At 33.5% G+C, this 12,522-nt stretch overlaps 1 protein-coding gene across 1 annotated transcript; it reads left to right on the top strand.

Annotated features, from left to right (window-relative positions):
* Positions 1–1,552: 1,552 nt before the first annotated feature.
* On the top strand, positions 1,553–3,336 carry LOC142618818 (transcription factor MYB36-like). The gene is made up of 3 exons (XM_075791849.1): positions 1,553–2,027; positions 2,177–2,306; positions 2,461–3,336. The coding sequence occupies exons 1-3, from the start codon at positions 1,892–1,894 to the stop codon at positions 3,233–3,235; spliced, it is 1,041 nt and encodes a 346-aa protein (XP_075647964.1). The 5' UTR covers positions 1,553–1,891; the 3' UTR covers positions 3,236–3,336.
* Positions 3,337–12,522: the final 9,186 nt, after the last annotated feature.

The following is a 12,522-nucleotide window of genomic DNA, read 5'->3' as shown; positions in this document are numbered from 1 at the left end:
AATAAAAAAAAACCAATAATAACTTACCACTTAAAATTTATGGTGACAATATTATTAAAGTATCGTGGAACCGTAATGCTTCTCATATTTTTGGACTAAACATTTTGTTTTACTTTGATGTTTCTGCTTTCAGCTTCATTTATTTCCCCGGACAGCTTTCACATCTAATTGGGGAATTGGAGCAAATCATAGGATGGACTTCTTATAAATTTGAAAACCATCATAGGAGTATGGGAAAGAAAAAGAAAACAGATTTTTATTGGAAAAATGCTATAAACTTCAACATCAATTTCCTTTATCTTGTTTCAAATTTTTAATGGATGACAATTGATATAATCTGAAAAATATTTCATACGTTGTTAGTATCATCTTATTAATTATTACTTCATGAACACAAACTATGTACTAATCTTTCATTCCTCGATTCTCATGGCATTCTTCTCTTGTTGTTCATTTGGTCACCAACCAAAAAGGAAAAAAAAACCCTGGTTAATTTCCACATAGTTTTATATTTGGTAGTGGCACATGTCTTTATTATTGCTTCTAGAACTCTTCTTATGTTTCAATTATCAGATGGAATTGATGTTCTAAATTTCAACGACATAATAATTTCACCCATTTCTTAATGAAGTTGGGTTGATTTTACTATGAATTGAATTGAGTGAAATTGTCCTCATACAAGGGGCGGGGGTTGGGGGAATATGTATATATGACAGAAAAGTATTATGTTCATAATATTTTTACAACAAATCATAAGTGATAAGTTGTTATTGATTCTAATTTGAATTTACAATTTAAATTATTTTATTGTTCACCCGTAACAACCTGTCATTTAAGATTTGTTGTGAAAATATTATAAATATATTATTTTTCATATATGATAAGGATATTTTACTTTATTTCTCAATATAGTTTTTTTTTTATTGATAATTGATAGTAAGGAGATTTGAATCTTGAATATTTCCGTTGAAAAGAGTAGGAAATGACAACTAATTGAACTACAAAAGTTCTTGACTATTTCTTAATAAATTAAGTTAGGTTGTCTTTTAAGTGAGAGTTTCTTACGATAATTAGATAATTAGTTAATTACAATAATGGAGTAGAGATGATTTGAACTCTTATTCTCCTTGTAAATGAGAACAAAAAATGATACTGAACTACAAAGTTTCTAGTTCAAAGAAAAGTCGTTAGTTTAATCATTTTCTTTTTCAATTGAGGATATATAAGGAAAGTTAATAAATTAATGAAATTTTTTTATAGATACAAACCGGAACTCTTATTAAATTATTTTTTATTTATTTATTTTATATTAAATTAATGGTTTTTTATTTATAATATATAATATGGGATTTAATTTTTATTATCATATCAAAATATTAATGAGTTTCTTTCTATTTTTTTATATCATCGGTTCAATTTTAAATCCTTTATTGGATGACAAGAAAGTTTACCGACAGAAACCATAAATTATTTTTTTATCATGAAAAAGAGGGGCATGTTCAATGACTGCCCAAAACAAAGTACAAGATTAATAAAATGGACCAAGGAGGACATGATATCCCGTATGGCATATCTCATGCACTCTTGTATTTGTCTAAATGGAAGAAAACAGTCCCAATTGAAAATCAACAGCCAGAATAATACTATAATAATTAGTTGATTCTGGACTAAGAAAGACAAGAAGAAAAGCCTCGCTCTCCTATTCTGGCATGCTTAATTTTGGGAATTTTCTATACAAACTTTATGCCACACCCTCCTTAAAATATTAATTGGCTGTTCCTTAATAACCATGTATATCTTCAAGCTTTTATAATCCTCTCTCTCTCTCTCTCATTATTTGGGTTTCAGAGGGAGAAGCTATAGGCTATAGCATCAAGCTCAAAGCAACACCATGGGGAGAGCTCCATGTTGTGACAAAGCAAACGTCAAGAAAGGCCCATGGTCACCTGAAGAAGATGCCAAGCTCAAGTCCTATATAGAGAAGCATGGCACCGGTGGTAACTGGATCGCTTTACCACAAAAAATTGGTAATTAACACCTACCTTTTTCTACTCATTTATTTAATTTTATCTTTCTAAGTTCTTTTCTCTCCTTGTCATAGAATCAAATCTAACTAAACTGCTGTGAACTTGTAAATATCTCACGCACATATGTGAGCTTTTTGTTTCTGAATTAGGCCTTAAGAGATGCGGCAAGAGTTGCCGCCTTAGATGGTTAAACTATCTCCGCCCAAATATCAAGCATGGAGGATTTTCAGAAGAGGAAGACAACATAATTTGCAGCCTCTATATTAGTATCGGAAGCAGGTAGATTAAGTTATTTAAAAGAAAAGGTTCTATTAATCTCTTTCAGACCCTGCAAAAGTTAAGGAGTTTTGTGTGCACTATGTATGATCTTTTTTATGGATAATATTTACTATATTTTATCTACTCTAATACATCATTTGGTTGGCATGAACAGGTGGTCTATTATTGCAGCACAATTGCCAGGAAGAACAGATAATGATATAAAGAACTACTGGAACACAAGGCTGAAGAAGAAGCTTCTTGGTAAGCAAAGAAAAGAACAACAAGCTCGTAGAGGTACTAACAGCCTAAAGCAAGAGATGAAGAGGGGGGTTGAGATGGTTTCTGACAACAACAATAACCAAAACCCTTACTGGCCAGAGCTGCCTGTGTTAGCACCCATACCATTCTCAAACCAAGAACCTCGTTTTAATGATCATGCTTCTATCAGAAAATTTCTTATCAAACTCGGAGGAAGATTTTCTGATATTGATGTGCCAATTCATGATGGGACTAGTAGTCTTCAATTCACAAATGATATCTCCTCCACTACTCAACAAATATATGAGCACTCAATGATCAATAATATACCCTCTTCTGCTCCCATAGATGCAGTACTAAACAACACTGGCAACATTCAAGTTGCACAAGCACAGTCTTACATGGAAGGAGTGGAATTAAACATGTTGCAAGGGCAAAGCTGTTTCCCTGGGGAGCTTGAGGAAATTGTATACAACAATCCACAAGGATTAGATGGGCTAGAGTTCTTATGTGGGGAGGACATGGTTTATAATAGAATTGGCAGTACTAGTACTTCTAGTGAAAGTGTTGGTTGGGGTGAGATGAACTCTCTGATTTATCCTCCTGTAGCTTCCAACTATGAAGGTATGCTACAGCGGACACAACGAGAATGTGTTTTCGAAGAGTTGAGGTACTACCAAGCAAATTAACGTGCTGTACATTAATTATAAATTTGTAGCAATAGAGAAAATATCGTTGGATTCTCTGAGAAAACCCTAATTAACTTATATCTTATATGTAGCTTTTTCCATGCTTTGCTTTCTCTATATATTATTTAGGTTCATGACTATAGTTTATCAACCAATTTGTCTGTAGTGAGGTCTCTTTAATTTTTGCTGTATCTTGCAGACTGAATTTCTTAGTTACTATATTACGATGGATTCTGCAGCTTGTATATTGATAATTTTGGTCATGAACTCATGCTTTTACAATATTGAAGAGTACATGACTGGTTTTGTTTTTGCTGCTGATTGGTCTGGTTTAAATAAACATTTCTTTTGGAAAATTTTATTTGCAAATGGTATGTGTGTTTTCTTGTACGTATGTATCAAATTTTTATCAGGAGAATGCACCAATATTTTGATCAATGCCTGACATTTTGGTGCTAATTAATTAAGCTTTAACATGTTTCTAATTCCAGAATCTGAGTGCTTTGATTAGATGTATTTTAATATCTTAGACATTACCAAACCCATAAGTAATTTACCTTTAAGGACTAGTTCTTTCAGCTTCCTAGTACACATGTTGTTCCCTGCAAAACATATATTGTACTATAAGCGCCTCCTTTTTTAGCTTGTGAATAGGGTGGATGGGCGGGCTTCTAATCAGGACTCATGAAAGCGGAAAGTAGATAAGCCAAATTGTGCTTTTTCCTTTTTTTGCATTAGCCATTTTGAAAAAGTAAATTGCTTCCTCTCAATTGTGCCTGTCTAGTGTCTAGCTATTTGATTATTTTATCATACGCTATAAATAGCTTCCCAAAACTCAAGTCTCAATTGTTTGTTTGGTTTCATCTATTTTTCTTTTAACTTCCCGTTCCTTCTTGCTTTACCAATAACAATACCTTACTTCAAGATGTATAATCATTTGAATGGGTTATATGAATGAACAAGAAATTTGAATTTGCATTCTTTCGCAATTTATCAGGTGTCAAACTTGTTTTCCTTGAGGGTTTGTGAGTGTCACCCAGATTGAGCTCTTGGGCTAATTAATTTCAAGCTTTCTTGTAATTCGGAGATGGCATCAATGTCATCAGAATCGCATTTCCTTGTTAAACTTGACCTCTAAGAAGCATGTCAAAAGTATTAGTTCCTCTTTTCAATGCATTCAATCATAGGTACTCGATCGTGCTATATATATGGCCACCAATCTTAAGCTTAGAACAAGCCACCCACAGATATGTCAATCAAATTATACATTTTCTGTTTTACAATAATCATCTGTGATCAGTCGCTGTAGCTTTCATCAAAAAGTCAACCTTCCACCGAATTTAAAGGTTTAGGGATTTCTTTGGGGTGTGACTCATCCCAACTTCGATGTCAAGCTTTAAGTATCCAAATCTAACATGTATAAATCTACCTTCAGTTTCTATATCACATTTAGTTCAAAGTCATGACGCTTGTTTTTCAATATTGAAGCACAAAACTTGGCAACAAAGACCATAATATCATGCATACTTTTCCCACTGCAATTAAACTCTGAAAATTTGATTGACTGTTAACTCCTAAGTTACCCTTTTTAGCTGTTCCTAGCCCATGTCAATACATTGCAAGAGTAACTAAAAACCATTTTATCCTTAGAAGATTTTCGGTTGAGTTGCATGTTTTTATATAGAACCCTTTTTTGGCAAGTCGTGTATCATGAAACCAAACACAAGTATCGCATGTATAGATTAAGGATTAGAGTATAGATGTCTAAGGGGGTTAGTTATTAATTTTTTCAAATAGGCTACTAATAGTCATATAGTGGAAATACAAAACTCTGAAAAACACTACAATCTGATGGAAATGAATTGATGATGAGCACGATAAATAAAAATAAAAATCAAGATTCAAGCTAGGGGTTTTCTTTGAAGATTTCTATATATTGAGATATTTCACAACTTATAAAGATGGTATGCTATTTATTCAATTATAGCTAGATTTGCTTTCTGCTGACTTCTAAAACCGTCTGATTTTTATCCTATATAAGGACATAAAAGATAGCTTTATAATCAAAAGCTTAAACATGAGAATATGAAAGTAATAAAAACGAAAAAGATAGAGCAAATTTCGAGTAGCAACTAGCAAGTCTCTCTGGCCATTTCATTAAAGCTCTCAAATTTGGTACGCGCGCATAGTAGTCGTTTAAGACACACTAGTGTGGCATGAAAAGTAACTAAGACAAAATTTGTTCTAATGTTTCTTGAATAAAGCATTGTTTTGAGGATAAAACTTAAAATGCTTGATATTGATTGCTACCTAACAAGCTCTAATTATAATTATATAACTGTCAATTGTCAACGCAGTTGCATGTGACCATAAGCAATAGGGATCTTTCTGACGTTTGGTTTCAATCAACGTCATAAATAGAAGCTAGATCCCTAGATTGTGGGTTGATTGTTGTTTAAATCACCTCAATTTCGACTGTGAGTTTTCTCAGGTAAGCTTTCTTCCAACTCTCCGTGTGTGCAAAACTACATATTTCATGTTTCAACATTATTATAAGTGGTATCTCAATACAAACAAATTTAAGTTCTAAATATTTTTCCATTCATTGCATAAAATCTCAAGTTGCGTTTCTTAAAACAGAGTTTTTATAAAAGAATTAAAATTCACCAAGAGTCTTATAAATTAATACATTTTGGTATTTTCAACGGAGATACCTATGATTCAAATCCCCTCTTATTTCCTCTATGGCAAATGTGATGTATGTGACACAATCTATCAAAAGCCGGTTGAATGCTAGAGCAAGAAACGCAGTTGCCTAAGGCCCCAAGTAAAAAAAAGGCTCCCAAATTTTAACCAATAGGGTTATTTATAATTAATAAATAAAATAATATTTTTTTACCAGATGAAAAACAAATAAAACAGAGAGAAAAATGCAACGTTCATAATATTTTTTATAACACTTTTACAACTAATGTTAAGTAGTAGGTTGTTATTAATGGAAAAAAAATAATTATAGTGATATTTTCAAATAGAAAACAAAAAGCAACTTAAAACCTAGAATATGTTGTAAAAAAAATTGTGAATGTTGCACTTCTAAAAAAAAAGAATAATAATAAGAGTTAAGTTAACAAACTTTTACTAGTTCTCATCTAAGTCTACTACTAACACCGTTTTTTTACTTACCACTATAAATTTACCACATCAACAAATATGAAAAATTTTATCAAACTTTTTCTGTTTATAAAATTTTTAAAAAAAGAAAAAAATTTATACATAGTTCATATTAATTAATAGTAATTTTGCATATAATACAAGATAATCAATTTTTGCCTTAGGCCCCCAAATGCATCAAACCGCCCCTGAATCTATCATTAATCTAACAAAATATATGATTTTAAAAAGTCTATACTAAATTTAGTTAAAAACTCTAGAAAATCTCAATCTTATTATCAAAACTCTTGTTTTGATTATACATTGATTAATCATATTCAGGTGTATCTTTATTAAAGTATGATGGGGTGACATCCTATCAGTCTTGATAAAGCACCATCCATCTTTACCTATATTACTTAAATTTTGTAGCAATTTCAGATATTCAATAAGTTGCAAAGCTTCTTATAAAAGAAATAACAAAGTGAAATATAATGACTTAATCAAGTCATTTGAATCACTAATTTGAACAAAGTTTAGAAAAGGCCTATATATATTATTTATAAACTTATTTGAGCAGTAGTCTTGATGTACAAATTAATAATCCTACACAGATTTATTTAGATGGGTAAATTCCCATCATAGTTTATCCCTTATTAAATTTATACCTGCAAAAAGAAAATCCAAATACTTGCTAGTCAACCAGGAGGTTCCTCCTATCCAATAATGTGTTAAATTCATGCATGGCTCGCCTCAAGTTTAAAATAACAATGCATATGCATATCACGTAATTATAACCCACTGTAAAAAAAATTAAGAAATTGAAAAAAGAAATGGATAAGGGGACCCATTTGATATAAAATTACTTTTACAGAATTAAAGGAAACAAACAAGAAAATACCTAAATATAGAGTTGCATTTGCATTTCACCACCCTTTCAAGAATATAGAAGACTAGCTGAGCTCGCGTGTCTTCTTTGGGTCTCTCTCTGTCAATTCATTTCTGTTTGGTTGTGGAAAATTAATTGGAAGAGAAAACATGTCGATCATTGAGTCCTGTTTGTTAGTTTTGTTTTAAATAAATGAAAAACCTAGCTAGCCAATCAAAGTGCCCCATGTGTTTGCTAATCAATAATGGAAGAGACTTAATTTGCTAGAGTCCCAGCTGCCATACTTTTATTGTTGGAACGCAGGTTGATTTAAACATTTTGTGAAGAAAGTCAGTTTATCTATATTGTTCAATTCTGTCTGACTATATGTGATAAGTTAAGTACATTTCATTACAGGGTAAGAGCATTAGAGGAAGAAGTCAGTGACATGCACACCATTTTCATGGCGGGCATGCTAGATTTTTGACATATATCATCCCTTTCCCATTTGCAGCCAAAATTATCTGACTTCTTTTTCTTCTGATTAGCTTTTATTTATTTATATTACTTCATTTTTGTTGTATTAATTTCGAAGTGAACCCACTTTTTTAACAAATAACATATATAAAAAATCTCTAATCCTGTTTGTAGGAAGGCCATCCCTTGGCTAACAACAAGTACATTATTAATTGATTACAGTTGTAATATTTTAGATCAAAAGATGTCCTTGGTGTTGACTATGCATTGTTCGGTAAGCTATGGTCATGATTTGTTGGAATTGGTTGACATATCTTGAAATTGGTAGCTGTGTTTTTGTCAAGTAGTGATTCAAAATGTCGGCCCCGTTGGCTAAACCTACTCTCAAACTCAAGTTATAAAAGAACAATAAGATACCAATAAGTTTAAATTATCACTAACCTGTAGCTTCTCACATTCTTCATAAACAATTACATTTGTTCAAGAGCCTCATAATTTCTCGACAGGTAATTTTTATTCTTTCCAATGGAGATGTATAAGGTTTAATCTCATCTCCCCCAATTATAGTATTATCAAATATATATATATATATATATATATATATATATATATATATATATTTATATATATTTATATTTATATGAGTAATGGCATCTTTTTAAGTGTTCCATGTCTATACTTTGAACCCCACATAGCCCTCCCCCCACTATCTACCTATCCAAAAAAAGAAAAAATTCCATCAAATAGGTAATTAATCGAGGTTATACAAGCAATTACAAAAAGTCCAAATTATAGTTTTTTTAGTGCTTTAGGAGTATATATAATGTAGATGTGACCAACATTTTTCTCTAAGCATAAAAATGGAATCAAAGTCAACCTAATAACACCATGTGGCTCGAGAGCATTGCAGCCTAGTATAAGCCCTAATGATGATGTCAAGAATTTAAGTGGGAGAATTTATGATACCTATGTGTTGCATGGGTGTGTATTTTAATCTAGGTTATTCAAGTAATTGTAAGGAGCTCCAATTATAATTTGACTAGTCCTTCTAAAGTATAGTGCCAAATTGACTAGATTTCCTTGAGTCTTTAAATACTTGAGATCTAGTTAACTTATTTACAAACTTATGCAATCCAATATCAAGTTTATATAGTATTAATTTAGGGGGAAGGACTTAGCTACATCAAATGTGCCTAGGCCAATAGGCCTAAATGGCTTGAATAAGGAAGAAAGCCTAAACCAAACACAATTGGCTCAACTAGGGTAGGACCCAATGGCACCTCTAGAAACCAAGTGGGAAGAAGGGGAAGAAATGATCATCATGAACTCTGACAAGAACCATCTGAGGAAGATTTGTTCCTCAAAAGGTACTCAAGAAGAAACGCCTCCTCGGCTACACGTTAATACCCCACCTGGCACCCAAGATATAGACAAGGGATTGTATGGGCCAAAGAGTGAACGAGTTCAAAATCCTAAAGAAAGAAGCTTCTCGGGAAGGCAACCATCCCCTCCACATTAAATGTACTTCACTTACCAACAATACTGCATTTATTCCTAAATGACACACTAGAACAATGCTTAGCACTTAGCTTTCCACCCAACCTCACCTTAAAAGAAGAGGAAGTAGAAGATGGGACAAGTATCTTCCTCCTGCCATATCCACCAAACAGGTGGACAATGAGGAGGATCCTCCTTCAGTATAGATAGGGACAGACTCCCCTTGCACAAGGGATTCAAAAAAATCATCTAAGGGGAAAAAAAGTGTTGAGTGTGAAATTTTAGTGAGAAAGGTGATAATGTGGGAGTATAAGCACTCCTCAGCCTTTCCAAAGACATCTTTATTAATTACATTTTGATCATTTATATTATTTGTTATTGTGTTTTCTATTGCAATCCATTTAGAATCTCTCTTTTCTATTGTAATTGTAACAATCACTTGAATATTTTTCATCATCAAAGTAATTTTTCAGCCTCATAAGTATATTTTAAATAGTTATACATATATTCAAATAATATGTACTTTGATCCAGTTGCATACTTCTGATTTTATGTACAAACAGATTATCATGGTTACTTTTTCAATAATCAATTTTATATTTAGGTTTTAACTTGACTTGTTTACTAAATAATGAAACATGTAGAATTTTTTTCCTAGTCAAACCCTAAAGAAAACTTAAAATTGTGTATCCAACATTGCTCAAAATTATTCTTATTAAACAATACTCAAAATTGTGCCTCCATGATGGCCATCATGGTTCAAACAAAAAAATTTCTTACCTTACGAGTTGTATAAGAGCATCTCCAATGGCTTCTTTAAATCCAATTTTAGAGAGAAAACACCCCAAAAACCCATGGTTTTAAAAACCGAACCGGTCTGACCAGTTCAACCGGGAACCAACCTTCAATCCAGTCCGGTTATGGCAGAAAACCGAAAATAGCCTAAAAACCAATAAATAGTGAAAACCGACCAATTCAACTTGAGAACCGAAAATCAGCGTGGTCGAACCAGTTACTAACCGGTTGGTCATTTTTTGTCCTTTCCCACCTAAAACTACATCGTTTAACCCTAAAAACTAACCCTAAGTCCTAACACTCTCACACTCTCATCTCAATTCTCAATTCTCAATTCTCACTTCTCACTCTCAGTGTCCTCTCACGCCTCTCAAGTCTCATCATCTCACGCCTCTTTGCCTCGCCCTCTCATGCGAGTCACACCTCTCTGCCTCGCCCTCTCACGCCGCATACTCTCTCTACCTCCTTGAATATCACGCACGCCGCCACGCCCACGATCAGGCCATCAAGCATAACAGTGCCAATGTCTTCCTCTACTGCGACGTTTTCCCACTCGAAAACCCAGAAAATGACGGGTTCTACAAAACCAGTTCAAATCTCCGCCCGCTTTCCCTGCCTTCTATTCCTTGCAATTTCGGCCTGGGCTTCCATTGCCTCCGACACTGAACCTTCTTTGGGTACCATTTCTTCCATTACATGTTTTATTTCGCAATCTAGGGTTTTATTTTATTTTATTTATTATATTGAAATTTGTATTTAGTAATTGAAAGTATTAAATAGTAGAATTGGATTTTCTTTTTCTTTTTCCTTCCTATATGGTTTTGTTTGGTGTCAAAAAAAACTGAGGGAAAAAAATGTCATTTTCATCTTTCTAGGGAAAACAATGACAAAATACCATTTTACAGCCAGTTGATTAGTAACAGATATTTAGGTAAAATTATGTTTGATATTTTTGCTTATTGTTGTAAAATGTTACAATGTTTATGGTGAGGAAAATTATTTATTATCTTTCTCATTATGCAATGGCATTTGAATCAATTAATTTGATAGAATTAACTATTTGGATGTAATGAACTTATTTGTTATTTGCCATTTGGATGTAAATGTAATGACTAATGAACTTATTTATTTGGTTTTGTTGAAAGTTTATTTTGTTAAGGATGATTGTTTTGTAATGTTATCATGTTAAATTCTTTACAAAGAGGTTATATACTTGTATTTTTTTTAAAAGGAAACATATTTATTACTATTGGTTTGTTAGTTTTAGTATATTAAAAAATTATTAATTATTTATATAATTTAAATAAATAATAATTAAATTATTTATGACATCATCAGTTCGACCATAAAACCGGTAATTAGCTCATTTTTCGGTTTTTTCACCGTACCAGTTTTTAAAACCATGCAAAAACCCACTCTAACAGCTTCTCCATCTCCATATTTTAGATTAGAATTTCTGCAGTACTTTTCTACAAGTAGAGAACATGGTAGAGTTTACTGTTCATAGTTCAAATGTTTTTTTTCTGATGATGCCGAAGAAATCACCAGTAAGCTACGAGTACTCCTCCGATTGAAGCAACACCTGCGAAGAGAAAGTAGGTGATCGACAGAGAGCACCGGTGTGGTGCCAGCCAAAGACCCTCCGACGATCAAGTTAGAGTCTTTAAAACAACCCTAGAGTGCCAGAGTTGAGGTAATAGTGCGTACCTTTGGGTCATGAGGGTCTTGGGGTATATATAGTGGTATGTGGCCGAAATATGCGCCTTGGTGAAGAAGTACTTTCCTTTTTAAAAGAGTAATTCGCGGATCTTTGCCTATTGTATTGAGCCCTTTCCTTATAGGAATCTTCTTGACTAAAGTCGAACGTGTAGCGCAAGATTTTTCCTTATATTCACATAAGCAGAAGTCAAGATAAGCTAAAAATGAAAGTTGGATTACTCCTTCAGCCTTCACCTGCCAAGGTCGTCAGCCCACGTGTACCTCCTATACTGTCGTCAGTTTACATACGCCAATGTGATCCGTCAGCCAAGGACGTCAGCCAAAGACCTTACAGCCAAGGTCATCACCCCTGACTCGTCCACGTGATCCGTCAGCTTAACGTTGCTGCGTAAGGGGCATGGCTATGAATGCTAAAAAGGTGGCATCCTAATGACCCTGGCTGATGGGTTGCGTGTTCCCCTCAGCATTCTTAAAAACGTCACTATCAGCTGCCCCCCAACTCCATTGTCCCGTCAGATATGAGTGACGGGTCATGGAGTTCTTGTTATTGGGGAAAGGGTTCGTGCATGGTAGTTTGTGCCATCTTCATTAAATGGTGGGACACATGTCATAGACTGATTGGCTCCGCGTCGGGACGGGTATGTCGCTTCGTCTTCCGCGCCTCCTCTCTCCTATATATACTTCACTATTTACCTTTTTCCCACTTTTTCCGCCTTGTCCATCTTGAGAGATCGAATCCGTCACTGCCAGCCTTATCACATCGTCAATCGCGCAGCCGTCA

The sequence above is a fragment of the Castanea sativa genome, chromosome 12 (assembly GCF_040712315.1).
Source record: "Castanea sativa cultivar Marrone di Chiusa Pesio chromosome 12, ASM4071231v1".
NCBI classification, from domain to species: domain Eukaryota; kingdom Viridiplantae; phylum Streptophyta; class Magnoliopsida; order Fagales; family Fagaceae; genus Castanea; species Castanea sativa.
The sequence above is the reverse complement of the archived record's forward strand: the minus strand, read 5'-3'. Positions and strand labels throughout refer to the sequence as shown.